This window comes from Artemia sp. Qi Xiang Cuo, chromosome 17 (assembly GCF_049724085.1).
Source record: "Artemia sp. Qi Xiang Cuo chromosome 17, ASM4972408v1, whole genome shotgun sequence".
NCBI lineage: Eukaryota > Metazoa > Arthropoda > Branchiopoda > Anostraca > Artemiidae > Artemia > Artemia sp. Qi Xiang Cuo.
Genome location: NC_142810.1, coordinates 24,818,758 through 24,841,764, shown reverse-complemented (window position 1 = coordinate 24,841,764; position 23,007 = coordinate 24,818,758). Strand labels below are relative to the sequence as shown.

The window sequence follows — 23,007 nt, the reverse complement described above, 5'->3', positions numbered from 1 at the left end:
AATGATTTTTTCACTTTCATCCAAGCTAAATTATATAGTCCACTGTAAATTTACCCACTTTGCTCCCCCCCACCTAATGTGTAAATATATAGGCTACTCTGAATTGGAATACACCCTGAATTGCTGACAGGGAAGTTTTGAATCACAAAGTTCAGTGCTTATTTTGTCAAGTACATTCAAAAAACTTTAAATGGTAGGAAAATGGTTCATATTTGAGCTGCCTAATAAATGAGGTTTTAATTTTTATAAATTAGTATTTTTGGAATATGTTACTCTTGAACAACTTATTTATAAATTAATGATATGTTTTATAAACCCCTTTTCAATAACTTAAATAGTGTTGATAACTTCTTAGTGTGGTTACAAAAATGAATTACCTTTGGGGCCCCTTTAAGGGCTCAGGATGCAACTAGTCCCAGAAGCAATTCTTGAATTGTGAAAGAACATAAAAAAGGCATCAAATGATGTCTTCAAAACAATCTTAGCTAAATTATGTGGCCCACTAGAAATTTACCTATATTCCTTAGACTGTTTTAAGCTCTGGTGTAAGTCTAGGAGCAGCCCAGCACATAAGGAAACATGTTAATAAAACAATCCTTACTTCATAATATTCAGATTAATCCTAGTTAACATATTTTTGCAGGTGGAGAACCTTTATCTTTACTTCTTTCTTTTTATTTCCAGTTTTATCTCTCATTTTTAAATATATGTGTCTATTCTTTAAGTTTAAAAAATACTTTATTAACAAACACACAAGTGTCATCTAACTAATCAAACCTAACCTTACTTAACCTAAAGTATCAGTATTTGTCTATTATTATGTTTTTGGTAGGTGGTATTGATGGTGTCTAACTGCAAATTTAGATTATTTGAAAACAGAAAATGCAGTCAGATTCATGTTTATTTTACAGAATTGTGTTAAAAAAAATTGTATAACAGTGAAAGAAGTGAAGATAAGGTTCTCCCCCTGCAAAATTTCCTAGCTTATATAAGTCTGTATATTATGAATTAAGAATTGTTTTCTTAGCATGTTCCCTTAAGTACTGGACTGCTCCAAGACTTACACCTAAGCTCTTTATAAGAACCATGAAAAATACTTTACAAGTTGTGTTGTGAGTGTTAGCAGGCTGTATGTCATTCATACAGTTCAGAGGTTTGACTGACCCTTCCATACCCCAGTTTCCAACCCACAGACTCCAATTTGCTTGTTTGCTCTGATTTTTGCTTGATTTGGAAAAATTGGCTCCCCTTTTGCTCTCCCCCCCCCCCAGAATTGTGTGCAAAATTACACTACTGCTCTAATCTAGGCAGCCCTATAGTGTGTTTTAAGGATTCACTAAATTTCAGTGTCCTATGGAATTTGTTATTTTGACCATGTTAAAGCTTAGATTATGCTTTTTTGTGTAATTTAACACATAGAATTGATCTTTTTGTATTAGCCTAGAGTTGGAGTTAGCCTATGGCAAAGGACTCAGTAAATTTAGGGAATTTACATTATTGAGCTATGATATAGGTGGACATACTGTTTGATGTCTTTTTCATGTTCTTTTGAAATATTATAATTGCTTTGCTTAGAAATTCAATTTCTACCATTGAATTTTGCATTAAAATCAAGTTTAAATTAATCCATGGCTCATTGGAGAAAAAGCCAAGATAGTCAGTCTGAGTGAGAGGCACAGCTGGCATATGCCTTTTTGAGGAATGTATGAAAATGATGTCATTTTCACTTGTCTATCATCCATCTATCAATCCTAGGGTAGAACTAAGGTAGATAAACAGAGAGCTGTTGGACTGATTGAGAGTTTAGTGTTTACTCATGATGTACAATTTCAACTAGACTTGTCTAAACAAGGGGGGGGGTGGGGACTGAATGGGCTTGGACACACTGGCAAGAAAGTGACCTAAGCCAAAGAGACTTAACTGCTTAGAGTCCCAGGTGGACTACCAGGTCTGAGGATTGACACATGACCAAGAAGTCCCCTGGAATAGCAGGCAACGGGGGAGACCGAGAGTTTTCCAATTGTTTAATAAACAGCATGGGTAAATGGTAGGAGTAGCTGTGAATCAAATCTGACAAATGATTTTGTCAGTTTTTGAAGAGGCATGCCTGCCTAGAGTGTCAGGCCAGGTTTTTGTTAGTTGCAGTAACAAAAAATGAATTAAATATTAGTTGACCAAAAAATTACCTGAATTCAAAGCATCCATAGTCTAGTAGGGGTTTGCTTGCTTATAGTTTCAGGAAAGCAACCCAATTTTAAGGTCTAGTCAATCAGTTAAATGTGACTAATAATTCATTCAAAATAGGACAGTGGAACCTATAATAGTTATCCCCTTGACCTTATATGATTAGGTCACTATAGAAAAAATAGTGAAAAATAAAATTTGCTCAGAATGCTAGACTGAGCCTAGGCAATGAATAGGTACTATTTGGAAAGTGATTAGAGACAGCAGGCACACCTTCCTCACATATCCCAAAGAGAGAAGCTTGAATACAAGTAGAGACCAAAGGAGATTGGCTTTGGGTTTACTTTTATTGGGCCTGACTGGTGTCAATAGCATTGGTGTAGTCACAGCATGGGTACTTATCTAGCAAGACAATAGGTACTGAAGTGACAGAGGTATTTTGGACACTTTTGGGGTTGCCCATACACGTAGAGTCTCAGGCAGGCAACCCAATAGTGAAAAATTGTTGAAAAATGAAATTTACTCAGAATGCTGCTCTGAGCTTAAGCAATGGATAGGTACTATTTGGAAGGCAAGAAAAAGCAAGCAAAAATAGTGTAGAAAAATATAGACTGTTTTCCTTCTAATGAAAACAAATTAAATGATCATTTTAAAAATTAAAAAAAAAATGAGACATATTTTTGATTGTGTAGTTCAACATCCTTGGATGCTGAATCCAGCTGGAAGTCCTGTTTGTCTGAATTTAGTCCTTGGGGTGTTTGCAGCCTCCTTGGCACTGTTAGGTGAGGGTTCCGACCCAAGGGGGAAAAAGCTTTATAGCTTAGATTATAATATAAAGAATATGCTCTCCCGTATTTTATGTTTCAATGAAGAGAAATCTAGCCATGTGCTGTGTAAGGCACAAATTCTTTGTCCCTTACATTTTGCAGTTTTTTTTTCAGAGTGATATATCCTCTCAATGTTTTGGGTATCAATGTGATACTCAATGGGATGAGAAGGCAAAATTGTTTATTTAATTGGACCATTATTAATCAAAAACTGTGTATTTTAAAACTTTAACAAAATAGACTAATAATCAAATAGTAAGGTTATACCTATAGTTTAGACCTCTATATCCGAAAATAATAAAATACGATATTTTCTTTAAGGGTCCACAGAGGGATTAAAATTGAATTTCTAAGTAAAGCAATTGTTATACTTATAAAATGCATAAAAAAATGCATTAAACGGTCTGTTCATCTAATTCCTCGCTCAGTAATAGAAAGGTCTCCAAATTTAGCAAGGAATCATGTTAAGAAAACAATTCTTACTTTGTAAAATACCCAAACCTTTTAGGCTTTATCATACAGTTTGACGGTGCTTATATGGTACATTACCCCCCTCCCCCCCCCCATTAGGCAAATATATAGCCCAAGTTATGATTTCCCCATGCATTTTGCCTTGCAGCACTTGTGCTGCAAGTTTTGTCATCAGCATAAATTGAATCAACACTGGTGAAATCAAGAAACAGAAACACACATGGAAATATACATTCTTTGGGCTGAATATTTACAAGTTAGGTGAGATTGGCAGTAAATTATTAAGGAAGTGTCTTCAAATTGTGTTATATTTAGTCATACTGCATATTATAAATTAAGAAGTGTTTTCTTAACAAGATACCTTCTCCATATCCCCAATTCTAGGCTTATACCTCTCTTATTTTTAGAGAATCCAAAAAGACTAGCAAATGACACTGTTTGAAGCTTGGAGCATGTTTTTGGCATTCAGACTCAAATAAGAAATTATGCAGAAATGATGCATGACTCAAATACTTGTCAGATAAGCATGGATTCACAAGAGTAAGCTGCTTATGTCTGTTATATTATCAAGTTACATATACAGGGTAGGAAAGCCAGTAAATATATACGTATTCACATAATTCAGCTGGGGGAAAAGTGAATACATCACTTGATGCTTCTTTTATTCTCTTACCAAATTCAATGATTGCTTCTGGTGAAAGTTCCATTTTGAGTTCTTAATGGGACCCCAAAAAGTAACTTAATACCTTCTCTATTGTTTTTAGTCATTGTTGAACAGTTAAAAAATTAGTTAAAACTAATTAGATATAAAAATTTGCTTTTAAATAAGGTCTTAAACAACTCTTATGATTCTTGGTGCCCTGTCAACAAAAGGTCCAAAAGAGGTTGTATCAATGCTACCCCTGTAAAAATGTGATTTTCTCTTTTGTTCAAGGTGGGGGCTCTAGATTTCCTTTTTACTGTTTTCAACAATAGTAATTCCAACGGTGCTAATTTTTTTTCTGTGATGCCTTTTTGAGGTGTTTTGAACTCTATTTAAAAATGCCTCCGAGTCTGTTTTCAAGATAAAATTTTACTATTTTGACTAATGAAAATAATAATTACCATTTCTGAATAAGCTACATATGACAATTTTTTCACTACAGGCTAAAGCTGTTTTAAAACACGTTTTTAAACTTTTGGTTTCTAAACACTGTTATTTGCCCCTTTGTGGGCTCAAAATGAAATTTGCCACTGAAGGAATTATTGAATTTGGAAAGAACATAAAAAGGCATCAATTGGTAATTTTTAATAGTAATTATCCTAGTTCACAGTAAGTATCCGAATTTAGTTGATAGTACCGTACATCTTTTTTGTTTTGTTTCTCTTTTCTTTTTTTTTTTGTAAGTCTGGCAAACAGCCTTGGAAGTTTGATCTGTTGTATAAATTCAGTTTAAATATAAGCAAAATCGTGTTCTTGGGCCTAAAATTGTTCTGTTCTAAGATTGTCTTCTGATCAATCCTGTATGGTCTTCTGATCTTTAAGTCTTGTACTTACTGTCCATAAGAATTCTAAGATGTCTCAGCTTTCCTGTATAAATTTGCTTGGAGTTGGAATCAAGTGAATATAAATGGTTTTTAGATTGATGCTTAAAATTCAAAAAATTTATTGAATATTCTACAGATGAAAGTAATAAAGTCTTGATTTAATTATTAAATAAATGTAAAAACAAACATGTGCAAACAAATGTAAAATGAAACAAGTGCACATGTAAAACCTGTGCACTTATGGGAGCTAAAACTCTCAATACTAGTTTTGATAGGAACAAATTGGTTTAAGATTCAAATTCAGAAATCAGCCTATAATTTTTATTTTAATAGACCTTTTGACTGGTCAATCCATTGACAATCAATTTTTCAAATTAACATTCTAATTACCAAAATTATCTTTTGCTTGAAAAATCTGATTCTAGAATTTAATTTTGTTCATATATCTAACAGTCAGATTCTTTTTTTCATTATAAAATTGATTTTTTTTTTCTTTTCAGTAATGGTGTCAATTTGAATTCCAAAAAGTGCATAAATAGCCTATGCTTTATTATTATAGGATACTGTGGGACTTTTATAATCATTTTGTACTCCGTCTGATTATCTTTTTCAGTTCATATTGTAATTCATGTTGTATTCTGTATGTATGTGTAATGTTATTAATCACTCTATTATGGTAAAAAATTATTATGAAATAAAATTTATTTTGATAATATAAAGTTGGCCCAAAAATAACAATAATTAAGATTATGAGAAGCCTTTTTAACAAATCATGTCTTATGTTGTTTACCCCAGTTGTATATACCATGTTATCTTTTTGAAAGTTTGTATTAATTTCATCCATTTTATACTTTTCTCACAAATGGTATGTTTTTGTTATTTAGTTGGCAATTGAGTAAAGGTAAATCTTTGCTTTCCAGACAAAAGTCCTATTTATATTAAATGTGAGATAATTGAGCTAAGTGAGTGAAACTTTCAGAGGTTTTTTGACTTGATATTTAAGCTGGTTTAAGAAAGTTTCATCCACATGACTCAACTACTTTCTTTAAAAGATCAATAAAAGTTTGATAGTAGGCCTATTTGTTTACCCTCCATATTTTAATGATGATTTCTGGCAATGCCTATTCCATTAATGATTTGTAATTTGACAAGAGACACACATTCCACATTGTTTCTTCATGTGGCTTTGGAACAAACATGTGCCTTATCATATCTTTTGGGTCATGTAAAAAAAATTTTTTAATTTTAGTGTCATTTTTTTGGCTGTGGTATCATGATTGCTAACTTTCAGGGAATTGCAGAATGTCCTTCAGAAGCTAGACTTTGTTGTCAAAACGTTTGAGGAGTGGAAAGGATTGGTTTTTACTGAAACCACACCTGAGTACTTAAAGGAGATTAATGCATTAGAGGTAAATGTATATGATTTTCACTAGAACGAGCCAAATTACAAATTGCTATTTTACAACAAAATTAACCTAAAACTTGAAAGGAAGAAGAGGAAATTTCAATTATTATACAGTTGGATTAATACACTTCAATAAGAGAATTAAAAAAATATTTATTGTGAATATGGAAATGGCAATCATTACAATTTGTAATTTGATTCATTATGCATTTTAAATGCCTGTGTTATGGGGGACATTAATTTTAATTGAACAGAATCATAAAATTAACTTTTAAGACAACAGAAGTTAGCCATTTCAGACCAGCATGTACTTCTAGCTGGCAAATATTATTTTTTCTGTTGAATGCTTATTGACACTAATTTTCGGTGATTTTTCCAAACACCTAGCACTTGCCATTCAGTCCGCATTGAATTGGGATCCGAAGATCCCGTCAGTCTGTTAGCTACTCAGTACACCTTTGCCAAAAACTACTTTTATTCAAATATGATGAAACTCTACAGCATCTTGTCATCTAAAATATAGTTTATTCAAAAATTTTTCGGTTCACTTTGTATGATACTAAGGAAAGCAGTTTTTCCCCTTGTTGGCACAGAGAACTACAAGCTCAGAAGTAACTATTTATACACTTTCCCTTCCTTTTGCTTGTGCAGGCTTCACAATGACAGCTACATCATTCAGCTAACCAGACAGATTAGTTTGACAAGTACTCTCCCTCCTAATCCAATTTGTTTCTGTCTGACTACTTCTTCTTTCTTTCCTTGATAGTTTTCAAATTTGTAAATGTACCAAGGCGTACAAGCAATGCACCAAATTTTTGTTGCTTTACCTGTTTCTTAGAGCTATGCCTTATACTGCATCTGCCCTTAAATAAAGTTGAGCTCTTGTCCATAAATAATGCCTCTATTTCAACCCAAGAAGGTGAGAACCGTATGTTCAACTTTTTACTCAATGAACATATCTTGAATAGCTTGTCTGTTCACCCTTTGGGTCTGTTTATTATTGAGGTGGATAAATCGTCTCATATGAAAGAATCTGTTCTCTAGTCATTCTTTTGGAGATAACCGGGATCTGCACATTATCACAGCTTTCCCAGTATATTTTCATAGCTAGGAGCATATTAATATGTCATGATTAGGTTATCACCTACAAAATCCAAGAATTTTAATCATGGTTAGGGGCTTGATTGTCTTGGTGGAGGCTGATTTGTCCATCTTTTGTCTGGGACTATAGATTATTTTGCTCAAAAGTCTGTTCCAGTAACTTTCTGTCCCACAACTGAAGTAAAAAGTCTTTTCGTGTGCTATAATCATTGAAAGGCCATGTTCTGGTCCATTTTCAATAACAAAATACTTTCGTTTATACAAAAAAGGAAATAATTATTTTATTCTGTAGGCTATAAATATGTTAGTTTTAATTGTAATGCCTTAGTATATCTGCTGTTGACAACCACTGTATATGTATTGGAAATATCCAGACTTTTTTGTCTATTTCACTGACTAATAAATAGACTTATCCCCGTTTGAACATTTATTTTTTCGTCATTGCTTCAGACATTTTTTCGATACCCTTTACCTTAGATGCTCCGAATGGTCTAGGTTGTTCATTCGTTCTCTAGGCATTATGAAACTGCTTAAAACACTTTTTATAAATAGACTCATTACACTTGGTATTTATACTTAGCTATGCCCCATTTGTAATGTTGCGTGCATCACAGATATTAAAACGATAAGATCACTCTTAAAGGGCAAAATGATGTAATATATTCTCTTGAAATTTGCTCATAAATAACACATCATTCATATGAGTTTTTTTTCGAAATTACAACTGTAAACTAATTTTTTCTGGTGATCTATGTAGATCGTTTTTGCAGGCCAAAAAATCCCAAGATGCCAATTTTCCAAATTATTTTTGACACATTCTGATTCTCGCTGTTGCTTGTAATTCTCGCTACCACTTATCTTCTAACCACATATTTCTTTGTTTACGCTGTGGCATACATTTTAACCATGTATCTTTTCCTTCACTTTTATTTTTAATTCGTTTCGCTCCTTGTTGTTGCATGTCCTGTAACTACATATTTCTTAGTTCTTCACTTTTATTTTGACTCGTTTTAATTCATACTGAGGCTTATCTTCTAACCGGATATTTTTGTTTTTCTCTTTCAATCTCCACTCGTTGTAATTGTTATTGTTGCAAGTATTCTAACCATATATTTCTTGGTTGTTCAATTTTGCTTATCATTATTTCAAATATTTTTTAAATATCTTTTACTGTAGTTGCTTGGATTGATTTTGTCACTTATGATGGTCTAGGTAATTCATTTACCCTCTAGGCATTACTAAACTGTTTGGAATGTCTTTTGTAAATAGACTGAGTCTAAATAGAATAAGTCCATAAATAGAATGAATAGAATGAGTCTATCCATTACAATTGGTATTTTAATTGAGCTATGTTCCATCTGTTATGTTGCGTGGATCATAGATACTAAAAACAATGCGATTACTCGTCGGGGGGATGACGTAATTTATTTTCTTGAAATGTGCCTGTAAATATGACGTCACTCATATGGATCTTTTTTTCCTGAAATTAAAGCTCTTAAACGAATTTTCTCAAACTCGTGAACTGTATAGATCGTATTATTTTATGCCAAAAAATTTCAGGATGCCAATTCCCTCCAAAAATATGAAGTAGTTTTTGAGAAAAAATACATAAACTTATAAAATAAATGATTATTGCTCGTTTAAAGATATAGTAACAGAAGCCTGGCGGCTTTGCTGCCGGGCCTTGGTACGGCTACACAGCAGGCTTGTATATATAGATTCTCATTGTTGGTTGTCCTCTAACCGCAGATAATGTGAGCCTTTCCTTGATGTCATAGCGTCACCATAGGTTTGATACAACGACCTTGGGAAAAATCCGAATGATTCCTTAAAATTTTGACCTATTTATATCTTTTTAGGGTCTGAAATGTAAATATGCACGTTTAAAAAAAAAAAAAAAAAAACAACTATGGCGCCGGTTTCGAGCCTGGGCCCCGGCACACGGCAGGCTTATATATATTCATTCTCGTTGTCTTCTCACTGCAGATAATGTGAACTTCTTCTTCATCTCACGGCTTCAGGTTAAGTTTGATACAACCACCCTTGAAAAAATACTAAAAAGGCATATGACTCTAACAAAAATATGTGTAAAATAAATACACATCTACATCTACAAAAATAGATTATAGTGTAACACTACAAAAAGAAAAATAAAAATAAACCAGCTTCCAAAAAGATACGACACTCATTATAATTCACGACACTTGAATAAATGTAAGTGAGAAATGTCGTCTATCTAATTTAACTTTTAGCACTGAACTATTTCGAATGCTAGACCGCTGTTTGGATGGCTCTCTAAGACCATATTTTTCAAGGTGGGAATATCTATAACGCTTGGGTATGTACAATAAAATTTTGCATATTTATAGTAGCACTTTTTGACGTTTTCAGTGTCTCTCACTGACAGCTTGGTGGGATGCACCGGTGAGTTAAGTTATATGTGGTAAGCACACTGAACAATAAATCGAGGCAAGAGATTTCCTGGAGTCGCGTCCGCGATTTGGCACTACATATGCATAAGCACATTTAATGGTGGTAGTTGTTTGCTTAACAATTGCTTTTATAGTTTTAATGATCGTTTCTGTAATCCTTATACCAAGATATTTCCGAGAGTGACAGAATCACTTTGCAGTGCATTAAAGGGCAAAAATTTACACTTATCAATGTTAATAGATTGAAAGTCACATAGGAGTCGATTCAGGTTGTCTTTAAGTCTGCTTTGGATCTACTGAGCAGAAGGACGTCATCAGCGTATAACAAGTAAGACACGTCAGTATCATGCAATAGAAAAGAGGGCGAGATACGGTCCAGAATCTTGGAGATTGCATGTTTGGAAATAAGAAGACTAAGTTTGCTGGCTTGCCTCACACCTCTTCTGATTTTTGTAGGATCTGAAATTGTACCTTTCCATTTTGCCAACACAGTCGAATTTCGTACCAAAATTTCACAGGATTCACTATGCTCGAACCTACTCCATTGTGCAGTAGATAATTCATTGCTTGCATGATATTGACGCTTTCGATGTATCTATACTACACATGTATAGAGGCGACTTATTTCTTTTCGAGTCCATAAGTACGTTAGCCAGAAGGCAATGAGCCTTCGGGCACCTGAGACCTTTCTTGAATCCAAGCATATTCAACATATTAAAACACTTTGCTCAAGATACACGAGACGGTTATGGGCCTATAGGATTTGCATTCGTTTGGATCTTTTTCTTTTTTTGGCGATAGATGAGATGATCCCTTTCAGGAAAGAGTTGGAAACAAAACCTCTGGTGATGCACATCTGGAAGATAAGAAGCATTCAGAAGATATGAATAGAAGTATTCAGGTAAATGCTTGAGGTGTTTTATTGAACGGTCGTCGCTGTCTATCCCATTCTTTGCTTTGGAAAGTACTTTTCTGACAGCTAACTTGATCTTCTCAAGGGAAAGGGGAACAATGCAATGCTGTCCTGAGAAACGTGCAAGCCAGCTGGAAACTTCTGTAGTAAGAGTGCCAATCATGTAGTGTCAGAGAAGTACTAGATGGACGATCGTCTGGTCTGATTATAACTCGCATCCCTTTCCACAGGAACCTTGGGGTTATGTCATCCCTAAAGGCATAGTTATTAGACCTTTCAACTATGTTGAATAAATTGGCTATCTCAAAATTTTAGTCGGACGTCCGTGGGGAAAAAGGGGCAAATGAGGGATGCTAGTCATCCTCCAATCTTTTTGGTAACTTAAAAAGGGCACTAAAACGTTTATTTTCTGTTCGAATGAGCCCTCTCCTGTTCCTCTAGGACCATTGGCTCGATACGTTCACCCCTGAAGAAAAAAATATAAAATTCGTTATTCTTTTATTTTAAGTCATGAATTATCCAATAAGCAATCAATTGAGCTAATAAAGTTTGATATGAATGCATTTCCTCATTCCTTTTCATTCATGAAAAAATCACCCGTTTTATAGGATTTGTTTTTTTATGAAACTCGTTGTGTTTCTCATTGCTGCTTCTCTTCTAACCGCAGGTTTCATTATTGATTATACTATATTGATTATTTCATTGTTTTTGTTAGAAGATTTTATTCTTTAGTTTTAAGTACTAGGGCGGGGAATCAGCAATTTCAGTTGAATTAAGAAATTCTGTCGTGAATTCAAATCCTTCACGATTAATAAGTTTCTTATTCAATCTTAATTTTCTGGAATATTTAAACTCCGTAATAGCAAAATTATCGTGTTGTTCTTTAGTTTTAAGTCAAATTTTCGTTGCCATTCAATGTGACCATGTCTTCTTCTTTAGCTGTTCAGAGTCATTTTGTGTAATTTCGTACGTGTTGTAGATACTAACTGTTAATTGCTCCTTCTATCCTTCGCAGACGCTAAAATATCGCGTTTATTGTTCAATTGTAATTTTCTGCAAAACCTTAATTTGTGCTTCATTTTCATAAAGCATCCCAGGAAACATTCATTCCATGCCCTTTGCTTTAGCTTTTGGATACGTCTTATCACATTTTAGGGTCCGGGCTGTTGGACAAAAATTTCTTCTTGTTATCCAAATAACATATCTTTTCCAGCCTTTGGAAGTTAAATCATGTCATGTTGTTTTTTCTCGGTTTAAGAAAATGGACCTTAAATTAGAAGTAGCGCCTTTGTAAAATTATAACTTTGTAATTCGGTTACTTAGTGTTTCGGGTACTGTTGGCCTGATATCTACGTCTTTTGGAACTCGATGGGGTTTTTACCACATTGTGCTTCAGACTTGCCCATATAATTATATCCTTTGTCAACGTCCTTCGAATTACCAACGTCCCTAGCTAATTCTATTCTTTCACTAACAGTTTTTATGGTTCAACAGCATTTGATGCTGTATCAGGTTCTTCATTAACGTCCTCATAAACTACAATGTATATATTTATGGCTATTTTATCGCTAGAAGCTCTTATGAAATGTTGGTGTGAAGTTCTTCTTGATGCAAGGCTTAAGGTTGCGTTTGATACCACCAACCTGGGACTAATACTGAAAAGGCATGTGATTTTAACACAAAGATGTTGTAAATTAATACACAGTTGTTCGTTTAAAGGAGTATATATATATATATATATATATATATATATATATATATATATATATATATATATATATATATATTCGTTACTCTTTTGTTTTGACTCATGAGGTGTCAAATAGGCAATCACAATTCGGTTAAGAAAGTGTTGCGTAAATTCAATTCTTCCTTATTGTTCATGCACGAAAGAATCATCCATTTTATAGGATTTCCTTTCTTCTTGAACTCCTTGTGATTCTCACTGTGGCCTCTCTTCTAACTGCAGGTTTTATTATATATATATATATGTCTAATTAATAAGATAGATATTTCATAATGTTTCAAGTTTTTTAAAGTTTAACTTTTTCAATATATTTTTAGGTTGAAGTTGTCCAACAATGTGAAGAAATTAGAAATAAATTACGTGCAAGGATACGAAAAATAAAGCAAAATATCTACTGTACATAAAATTTTTGTTTTGCCATTGACATTTGTTAGCCTGATTTTTATTAGGTTAATTTAGAGAACTAATTAGATAAATAAATTAATTTTGGATTGTTTAAATTTATTGTTTTTAGATTAGATTATCTAGAATTAATTAGATTAATTAGCCCATTTATTGAATTAATTTAGATTAAATAATTAGATTATTTTTATATTTATTGTTTCTAGTTTAGATTGTTTTATTAGATTAATTAGTCTATTAAATGAATGCAGTTTGACAGGTGATTTTATCAACTCTCCACAGAGCCTTTGATTCCATTTTGGATATGTATCGAGTTTGTTAAGAGCCTTTCAGACCGACTTTTTGCTTACACTTTCCTTTCAGACTGGCAATCTCACGGAGTCCTACGGAGCTTACGGTCAAACTTAACAAAATTACGCACTCCGTAACATAAGAAAATTACGTATGAAACAGAGTTGAAATTTGCACAACTTTATGTCAACAGAAAAGTAGAAACATAATTCAGAGAAAATTTCGATTAAGATCTAACGTACTTTGATATATTTAAAAAGATAAGGAGTGACTACAAAATAATAACAAAATTAGTTTGACTGAACGAGTTTGAGAAATAATAAAATTAGTTTAAAATATGCTTAGTAACGCACTAATAGTTTCTAACCAATGATACACTAATAGGTCTACACCTTTTAGTTAATTAAATGAATTAATTAGCTAATTTTTTATTATGATAATTAAAGCTTAATTATGTTATAATATTTTATATAATTTGACTAAATGGATTGAAAGAAAGTCATAAATGAAAATATTGTGAGAACATTTGAAAATGATTTTTTTAAGGACAGTTTGTAGGATTGAAAGGGATAGGATAGGAGTGAATTGAGGCCATTCATTTTTAGGGTAATGACGGGTTATTGACATTGGAGCGAAATAAGAAGTGAGATTTAAAATAGACATTGTGAGAATTTGCTTTTTGAGTTCAGAAAGATGGATAAAGGATAAAAAATAAGGAAGATATTAAAGAAAATAAATGGACACTGACAAGAGTTCTATTACAATTATTTTCTAGCAAAGGATACGTTTATAAAAAAAAATGAAGATAAAAAAGTGACTGTTTTGGAAGGAATCTTACAACGAATGATCTCTGCCAAGTAACACTTCCTTCTGTAAACAAGAAGTTGTTGGCAACTATTTCTCAAAAATTTCTGGATGGTCTTGGAACATTATTACTTGATGTGTGAACTACATCCTGGAATGACGTCTTTGATACAGAAGCTAGAGACTCCTCTTCAGCTTGTGGTGTACCACATAAAGTAATGACGTAATTGTAAGGGCAAAGTGCACATTACACGATTGCCAAAAACATTTCAGGCTCCATGAGTATTTCTGATCGATACAGTCTGAACATTTGCACAAAAACGGCGCAAGAGTTCTCAATTAACCCGCAAACTGAAGACGCTCTGTAATTGTACATCTTCTGGAGTTCAACAAGGTTTCTACCAGGAATGGGCCTCATTATGAAGTCCTCGAGTGGAAAGGCTTCGAACCATAATAATAAAATGTGGAAACATGGTGTTAGTTCCAGGGAGTTCTTGGGTGGAGGAAGCCTGGTATCTCCACTATCAAGGCGCTTCCCAAATTCAGACCAAGAAAAGACACCACCATCACTCTCAGCTCCCTTGGCACCAACGTCATAAAACAAAATTTGTAGTTTGCATCAGAAGTTGAAAGTAAAATAATACTAAAATAATTCTTATAATTATAAAACTGTGAACCAGAATTGAAAGGGCATTGAAGGCTGATGTGCTTACCATCTCTAGCCCCTATGCAATTTGCCGTTTTCCATCGGGTAAACATCTGTGCTGCAGTAACTTTTAAGTCTTCCTCAGTCGGAGTAGCAAGAAAACTGTGAGAAAGAATGTCAAAATGGCCTGTGTAGTCTCTTTTAAAATTTCTTAGACAGTACAAATTCCAAACTCTGAACTTACAGTGTAAAGTTGTCATGCTGTTTTTTGTTGCTAAACACAAAGTCAAGGCTAGGCATTCTCAGGAGATTTGGCTTTTCTATAATTTGTATTTTTTTTTTTTTTACTCACACTTTACTTAGCAAATCAGAAAAGTAATGAAACATAGCAACGGAGCCTCTAATCAATCAAAGAATAGTAACTGAAACTCTAAAAAACAGAATTTTGATACGAATAGATGTGTAAAAAGAAACAGCTTTTATGCTGATGTCCAATATGTAAATTTCATTAAGTTAGTCTTACCCATCAAAGGTTACGAGCCTCAGAAATTTTTCCTCCTTTTCAAGTAAAGGGAGAAACAGCCGCTAAAAGTCAAGTGATCTTAGTGAAAATCACACCATCAGATTAAGCGTGTCTGTAAATCCTAGAGTGTATGTTTCAAGCCCCCCCTATCTACAACACTATGTAATTTTGTATTTTTTGAAAGAAGAAAGAATATGGATAAGTGTTTTTTTTTCTTCCCCAGGGGTGATCGTATCGATCAAGTGGTCCGCGAAGAGCTGTAGATGACTAGCTATAAAGGAAATTAAAAGTTATATTGATCCTTTCCGGCTGAATATAAATGGGTCCCCTCCCCAGCCCTTTTTGTCCCACAAAAGTACGCTAACAATGTTTATATGTTCCTTTTGTTCCTCCGATGTTAAAAGCAAAATTAATATTCCTTTTGGCCTTACATGACCCCCACAGCCCCTCGGGACTGGTCGTGAATTTATAAAATTTTCCCATTGTTTGCGTATAGTATTTGTTACTGGAATGTTGACATATATTTTTGGGTGGGGGAGGGACAAATTTTCTGCTGGGGGTTTTCCATGGAGAGGGAAGTTTCCAGGGATTGAACTTGTCGGGGGAAATTGCCAGAATTCTTATACAAAATTCTTTTTATATGTCTTCCTTTCTCTTTTCCGTCTCATTTTTACGCGCAGAGGGGTTAAGAGCTATTGTTTGGGGTAAATTTTCACCGGGATTGAATTGTCTAGAGGATATTTCCGTGGGGAGGGGGTTTCTGCTTCGAGGTTGGGCCAGATTTCCTGGTATTATTTAAAAAACGATCAGAAATTGATCAATTGAAAGTAAGAAGTTTTTTCAGCTGAAAGTAAGGAGCAACATTAAAAGTTAAAACGAACAGAAATTATTACGTATATAAAGGGGGTTGTCCCCTCCTCAATACCTTGCTCTTTACGCTAAATTTTTAATTTTGTCCCAATTCTCTAATAATGGCTCCTTAAACCCACGGGCCTTTTAATAGAAACAATAAGACGCTTTTTTAAAAGTACGGAAAAACTTTAAACAGCCCGGTTGTTTCAGGAGTCATTATTAGAGAATTGGGACAAAATTCAAACTTTAGCGTAAAGAGCAAGGTGTTGAGGAGCGGACAACCCCCTTTATATACGTAATAATTTCTGTTCGCTTTAAGTTTTAATGTTGCTCCTTAGTTTCAGTTGGAAGACGTTTTTTTTTTTGTTTTGTTTTTTTTTTTCTAGTAAAGCGTGTGAAATTCATAAGTTTTTCGTCATCGTCAGTCTGGAGAAGCTAATTAAGCAAGTTTAGCTTCCCTAGTATATCTATTTTATTGTTTTTAGCATCGGACGTACCCACTGCTTCCTTTTGTTTCGTTTCTTAGAACAATTGACATCTTCATTTTGCTCGGAAGCATGTGGTGCTGACGCAATAACTAAAACGTTATAATCAGAACTTTTATTATCTGTCATTATGAATACTTTTAAACAAACGGCCACGTGCTTAATGTAACGAAATTAAAAGTAAGAAAAGTTTTTTTTTTTTTTTTTAAGGAGTTTCTTATAAAGTTTGGCGGTATGGGAATTATTTTAGTATTAATTGTTTTAAAAAAAAAAATTTAAGCGTAATTATTGAGTTTTTTGTCTGAAAGAACCGTTAGGGTGTTCTTACAAGGTAAGAGAATAATTTGTGTTCTGCAGTATTCGATAGAAGAAAATCAAGCGTTATCAAAAGAGAGAAAATTTTTTAACGTTTTTAAGGAAAACTTAGATATTAGTTTAAATGTAATAGCTTGAAAAAAAAAATGTCCGTGCCAAATATTATTATTTATTTTAAAAAAAATTTGTATTAAAAAAATGTATAAATTAAAATGGAAATAAATAGTGCATATTTTTGTTTATAATAGAGTGTGTTAACATAGTTTTGTTCTCAACTTTGCACTAATCCTATGCCTGTCCGATTCATGTCATATAAGCCCGATCACATGATAGTCGCATCTTAAATAAAAGATCCTGAGCCAAACTGGCCAGTCTTGTCAAAACAAAGAGATAAATCTGGAAACCAACAGACTGGCAGCATTAAATGCTAACTGTAGAATAGAATAATTCTAACGTAGAATAAAATATTTTCTAACCGTGGAATAGAAATCAATAGAATAATTAAGTCCAACTTAAATTGATAATCTAGTAGTTTTTGTGGTTTCATGGAAGTAGCTGGTTAATTGTATGTGAGTATTAATTGTATATATATATATATATATATATATATATATATATATATATATATATATATATATATATATATATATATATATATTATACGCTGAAAAAGCCTTGTTGTATACGGTCGAAATATTCGTTGGATTATTTCTCCTCTTTTCCTTTATACTAGCTATAGACCCGTTTGTCGTTTCCAGATTTATTTCTTTTTATAGTCACATCTATCGATAAAAAAAAGTAAATATTAATTAATAATGTTTGGCGTGTTTTCTTTTGTTTCATTAGTTTGTTTTCCCTTAATCTTTAACATCCCACCTCTAGTACTGAAGCGAAAAATTGAATTACTATGAAAATTTTTCTTATAATATTTTTCCAGAATCATCCTACAGACAAAAAATTGCTGTCCATAGCTTCCATTTTTTCGATTTTTAAAATTTATGGCCAAAATCTCAACTGTGACAGAACATTTCCAAATTCTTCGTTTGAAAGTTAAACATTGTTGAACTTCTGGTCTGGCATAATGTTGATTTTACCAACAAGTGTGACTGTAAGGTTGTTCCTAGCATAGATAACCCATTAAGGCACAAGAAAAAATGTCAGAGATTCTAGTTGTCCTTTTCAACACATTATTTTCATCACAAAAGTAAGTCAAAAATACAATTACATATTTTTCTTGTTTCCCAGATACAAGCTGTCCTATTTATAGGACATGACTTAAAAAAAAAACTTTCCGAAAAAGAAGTTTTTCAAAGAAAATTAAAGGCAATAAATTTAATATATGAATATAAAAATACATTTTAAAATTAAAAATAGAAACGACAAGAAATTACTATTAAAAAAAAAATGAAACCCAAAACGAACAGAAATTAAATAAAAAATCATAGCAACCAAACGTACAATAGTTGCTAATATAAATGAATAAATAAATCTTAAGACGAGTGAAACTTAAATTGAATATAAAATCAAGCTTGAAGTGAACAAAAATCACTACAATTTAAGAGTTGTGGTTTTGCCTCCTTTTTTACTGTAAAAGTTTAAAACCTACTGCGTCATTGATGCTTTACTGAAAACGAATTATATTGCAAATATTTTTGTTTGTACTTATTACAATATTGAATATAAACATAAAAACTATAGCAGAATTAGATTTCGAAGTAACGAGCTTTCAGTAATTAATATCACTGTTTTTCAAATTTTAAGTTTAATGTTATTAGTTCTTTCCAAGACTGTTCAAGATAAATATTGTTTCACTACAAAAAAGAGTTTTGATACTGTACCCTTCCTTAACTGTAAAGGCCTAAAGCCTACTCCGTCATTGGCGCTTCATTGGAAACGAATTATATTACAAATATTTTCTTTTCCAGTTATTACAGCATTGAAAATGAAAATAAAAATTACAGCGAAATAAAATCTTGAACTGATTATTTTTAACAATTGATATCATTAATATATCAATTATTCACTTTGATTTTATTTGTACTTTTCAAGACTGTTCGAGACACATATAGTTTTGAGTAAAGCGCCAATGACTTTTACAGTAAAAGAAGGAGGCAAAACTCAAACTCTTGTTTTTTAGTAACTTTTGATTTCTTGTAAAATTTATAAATATTTATTCCTTGTAATTCGTTCATTTATATCAGCACTTATTTTAAGTTTTTGATATAATTGTTTATTTAAGTTCTGTTCGTTTTGGGTTTCATTTTTTCTTTTATAGTACTGTCTCGTCGTTTCTGGTTTGAATTTTAAAATGTATTTGTATCTTATTACTTTAAGTTTAATATGAGACTCACTTTTCTTTTAAAAACATATTTTTTTGAGTTTGTTTTTATTATTATTAATTTTATTTTATTTTTTATTTAAAAAGGTTTAAATATTTTATAAATTGCCTAATTTAAAAATCAAATTGTTTTTCAATATCAAACTTTTATCAAAGTATCAAACTAGTATCAAAGTAAAGAAAGCATCTAAGTAAACAAGATATCAAAGTAAACAAAGTATCAAAATAACAACAAGAGAGTTCCGTAAGTCAGAGCTATTTCCCTGGGGCTGGGTGGGGGTTCAAACCCGGAAGCACATTTATTTGGCCTTCGAACTATTTTGAACAAAATGGCTATCTAAAAATTTTGACCGGATGCCCTTTGGGAAAGTGGGACGTAGGCTAATTGCCCATTGATCACTTTTGACTCTTAAAAAATAACTAAAAGTTCCAATTTCCGATAAAATGAGCCCCCTCCAAGGGTAATACGAACACCCCTTCCACAAAAAACTTATATTCTTAATAATAGGCAACTTCCATAAGTTAAAATCCTTTCCCTGGGAGCTGTGGAGGATTTCTCTACCCGTTAGTTATGGCACTTTGTATTTAGGACTATTTTGAACAAAATAGTTGTTCCAAAATTTTTATACTATGCATGGACTGCTAAGATAACTTACAGGCCTTTCCCCTAGGGCTGGGGTTCAAACACATATCAATAGATCTTTGGCATTAAGATTATTTTTAACAAAATAGCTAACACAAAGTTTTGAACGAAACATTTAGAACAAAAATGCGTGGGGGGGGGGGGTGGCCGACTGTCTGAGTAATATTGAATTTTAAAAAGGAAGTGAGAAATTTCAATTTAAATCGAAAGAGGCTTGTCCAAACTCTATACGATTACCCCTTCGATAAAAAACCTTATATATGAATAATGGACAGCTTGCATAACTTACAGCCCTTGCCCTGGGGGCAGTGGGAGGTTTTGTCAACCCCCTAAGAATGATTATTTTACTTCACCTCTTAACTATGGCGGACATAATGGCCGTCTCAAAATTTGAATGGATGCGTTTGGGGAAAATTGGGCGTGGAAAGGGGAGGGGGGCTTGATGTACTCCAATCATGTTTTACTCTAACCTGGGCCCTAGAAATTGTTATTTCCATGTGAATTTGCTCCCTCCGAATTTTATAACACCACACCTTGCATATGAAGTGTCTAGTGAAAAAAATGGAGCTTTATGGTCTTTGGGTTGGTGGGGGGAGGCTAGATGCCTTCGATCACTTTTGACTCTTAAAAAGAGAACTAGAACTTTCAAGTGTGAATCAGTTGAGTCCCAACCAAATTTTATACGACCATCATTTGCGTAAAAAAAATTATCTGCCCTATGGGAAAAAGTTCCACCCCGGCCCCCGGCTTTGGGGGGAGGGGGGCTCTTTGGACCCCGAAGTTTGGCATCTGATCGTTGTAATATTTCAAACGAAATGGTTATTTAATAATTTTGATCTGATGCAATAGGGGAAAAGAGGTATATGCCGGCCGATCACTTTTTATGACTCTTAAAAAGGTACATCTAACTTTAGAGGCCAAATCAGATGAGCCACACCTGATGTTTATACCACCTCTTACAAAAAACTTATTTTATTCGGGCTCAGGAAAAGAGAAAAATAAACTACTGGCTATTCAGAAACAGCAGCATGTCAGTGTTATTCCCTGAGAGTCGGTTCCGCCGTTCATAATTTCCTGACCAGCCATGGAAAACACTCTGTCAGAAGGAACACTGGTAGCGGGCATAGACATGAATTTCAATGCAACTTCGTACAGGTTTTTTTGGGACCTTATAGTATGAGACTTCCACCACCTGAGTGGACAAGTTTCTCTTGAAACTATTGGCTCCCTTATGAAAGTTTGCAGAGCCATGATATATTCGGCTGCTCTCGAAGCATGTCCTGCTTTGACTATAAGGACTTCATCGTGTTAAACCCACAAACTGGCTTGAGTCTGATATGACTGCATCGCAGGGACTCCGATGGTACTTGTATTTTCTGATCGAGAATTTGCAGCCATCAAGGCTGAATCTATATCGTTTGCAATTGTGATCTCAACTTGTGGACGATTGTCAGGTGAAGTATAAATTTTCTTAACGATGGTCAAGATATGTGGCAATTGCGACGGGTGTGACTTGACCAGGACTTATAAACCTACAATGCATTTTATTCAGCAAAGCCTTTCGAAGCTCATCATCCACATCTGAGAATCCACCAAAATCTACCTGAACAAGGTTGGGTTCTCAAAATCTTAGACAAAGGCAGGACTTTCGAGATGGAGGGAAAGTTTTCAGAAGAGCTCAATAGTTGCCTGTTCAAAGGGTGTAAGCACCGCAATCACGTTTGAAATTGTACCCTACTCACTATCAGTGAGTATGAGGTCCACTTTACTGAGAAGCTCAAGCGAACTTGTTACCGACTCTTTCAAATCTTGTAGACTACGCAACATATTGAGAAGCGAATTCCATCGAGTGATCAGATCAGGTTGTAGTTTTTTGGTGCAAACAATGCCAATAGATATTTGAACCTGGCACAACTTATTCGTAGCTATAACACTACGTATGGAAAGCTGATAATATTTCTAGCCCTTTGGACGAGAGGCAACAATTCAGCAGTATCATTAATGGTACCCCCCTCCCATCCTCAAATGTAGAGTATGTGTGAATCACGAAACATGTATCCATCCTGTACCTTCTTGGGATGCAGCATCCTTTACGGCACGAACTACATTCGCTCCATTATCAGTTACTTCAGCAATAAACTTTTCCTTGATTCCCCCAATTTTCATAAGGTGAGCCTTAATAGCATCAGCAATATATATATATATATATATATATATATATATATATATATATATATATATATATATATATATATATATATATATATATATATATATATATATATATATATATATATATATATATATATATATATATATATATATATATATATACACATGTATAGTTACAATTAAGCTAGATTACCTTATCTAAATTTATCAGTGACAGATAGCTTCTTTTCCTTGACAGAATTTTTCAGATTGAAAAAATTCACCCCGTCTGATCGGCTAGTTTAGCTTTGATAACATTCAAAATCCGAACTTTTTATCATAACATAATTTTGTTGTGAACTTTTCATTCTCAGTAATAATTTACACGTATCTGACTCGGGAGCCGGAAGTGAATTCTTGCGTCAAACATGCCAGGGTATGATGTAAGATAAGGATACATAAAATCAATTATAGATGAAAGAATTCAAACCTGCAAAGAATCTTGGATGTATGCTGAAAATTTGCAGAATTTTCATGTGGTGGATTTTCCGCGGAAAATATAGGGGGCTAGAGACCCCTTAAAAATATCGGTTTCGATAATACGTTTCGATATCGATATTTGGTCCGATATATCAATATTGATAACAAATATCGTCCAGCACTAATTAGAACTTTTCGGTTTCTAATCATTTGAGTCCCCTCCGAGGTTTATACGACCACTTCTTCCATAAAAACTTTATATTCCCCCAGGGACTATCACAACCTTTCTCCCGGGTTCTAGAGGGAGGGGTTATGTTGATCCCCAAGTTTTTGTTATCTGATCGTTGGACTATTTCAAACAAACTGGCAATCTCAAAATTTTGATCGGATGCATTTGCTGAAAAGAGCGGGTGTGTTGTGGGGGGATGGGGGGGGGGTAGATGCCCTCCGATCCCTTTTGACTCAAAAAA

The 23,007-nt window shown here is 33.5% G+C and overlaps 3 protein-coding genes across 4 annotated transcripts in view; 2 read left to right on the top strand and 1 right to left on the bottom strand.

The window, feature by feature from the left end:
- Nucleotides 1-13,101, top strand: part of LOC148942039 (uncharacterized) — a 532,991-nt gene extending 519,890 nt beyond the window's left edge. The window contains exons 2-3 of one of the 2 annotated variants that reach the window (XR_016143211.1): nt 3,890-4,022; nt 12,925-13,101. Coding sequence is in view for 1 of the 2 variants with exons in the window: in XM_089103686.1 (XP_088959812.1) it covers nt 12,925-12,988 (64 nt within the window). In the remaining variant the exon portion in view is untranslated. The remainder of the gene's footprint in view (nt 1-3,889; nt 4,023-12,924) is intronic. The other variant, XM_089103686.1, reaches the window with a different exon arrangement.
- Nucleotides 13,102-14,351: 1,250 nt separating this feature from the next.
- Nucleotides 14,352-16,739, bottom strand: LOC148942038 (uncharacterized). The gene is made up of 2 exons (XM_089103216.1): nt 16,623-16,739; nt 14,352-14,684 (listed from the first exon to the last, which is right to left on the bottom strand). The coding sequence occupies exons 1-2, from the start codon at nt 16,737-16,739 to the stop codon at nt 14,352-14,354; spliced, it is 450 nt and encodes a 149-aa protein (XP_088959342.1).
- Nucleotides 16,740-21,243: 4,504 nt separating this feature from the next.
- LOC148942037 (uncharacterized) overlaps nt 21,244-23,007 on the top strand; it is a 21,516-nt gene continuing 19,752 nt past the window's right edge. The window contains exon 1 of the mRNA XM_089103215.1: nt 21,244-21,269. Within this exon, the coding sequence (XP_088959341.1) occupies nt 21,244-21,269 (26 nt within the window). The remainder of the gene's footprint in view (nt 21,270-23,007) is intronic.

Bases quoted from the DNA above. Each gene is read 5' to 3' on its own strand.
- LOC148942038 (XM_089103216.1), bottom strand. From the start codon at position 16,739: ATGACAGATAATAAAAGTTCTGATTATAACGTTTTAGTTATTGCGTCA. The intron at 14,685-16,622 runs GTACGTCCGATG...GTTGGTGCCAAG, and splicing joins GAAACAAAAGGAAGCAGTGG to GGAGCTGAGAGTGATGGTGG.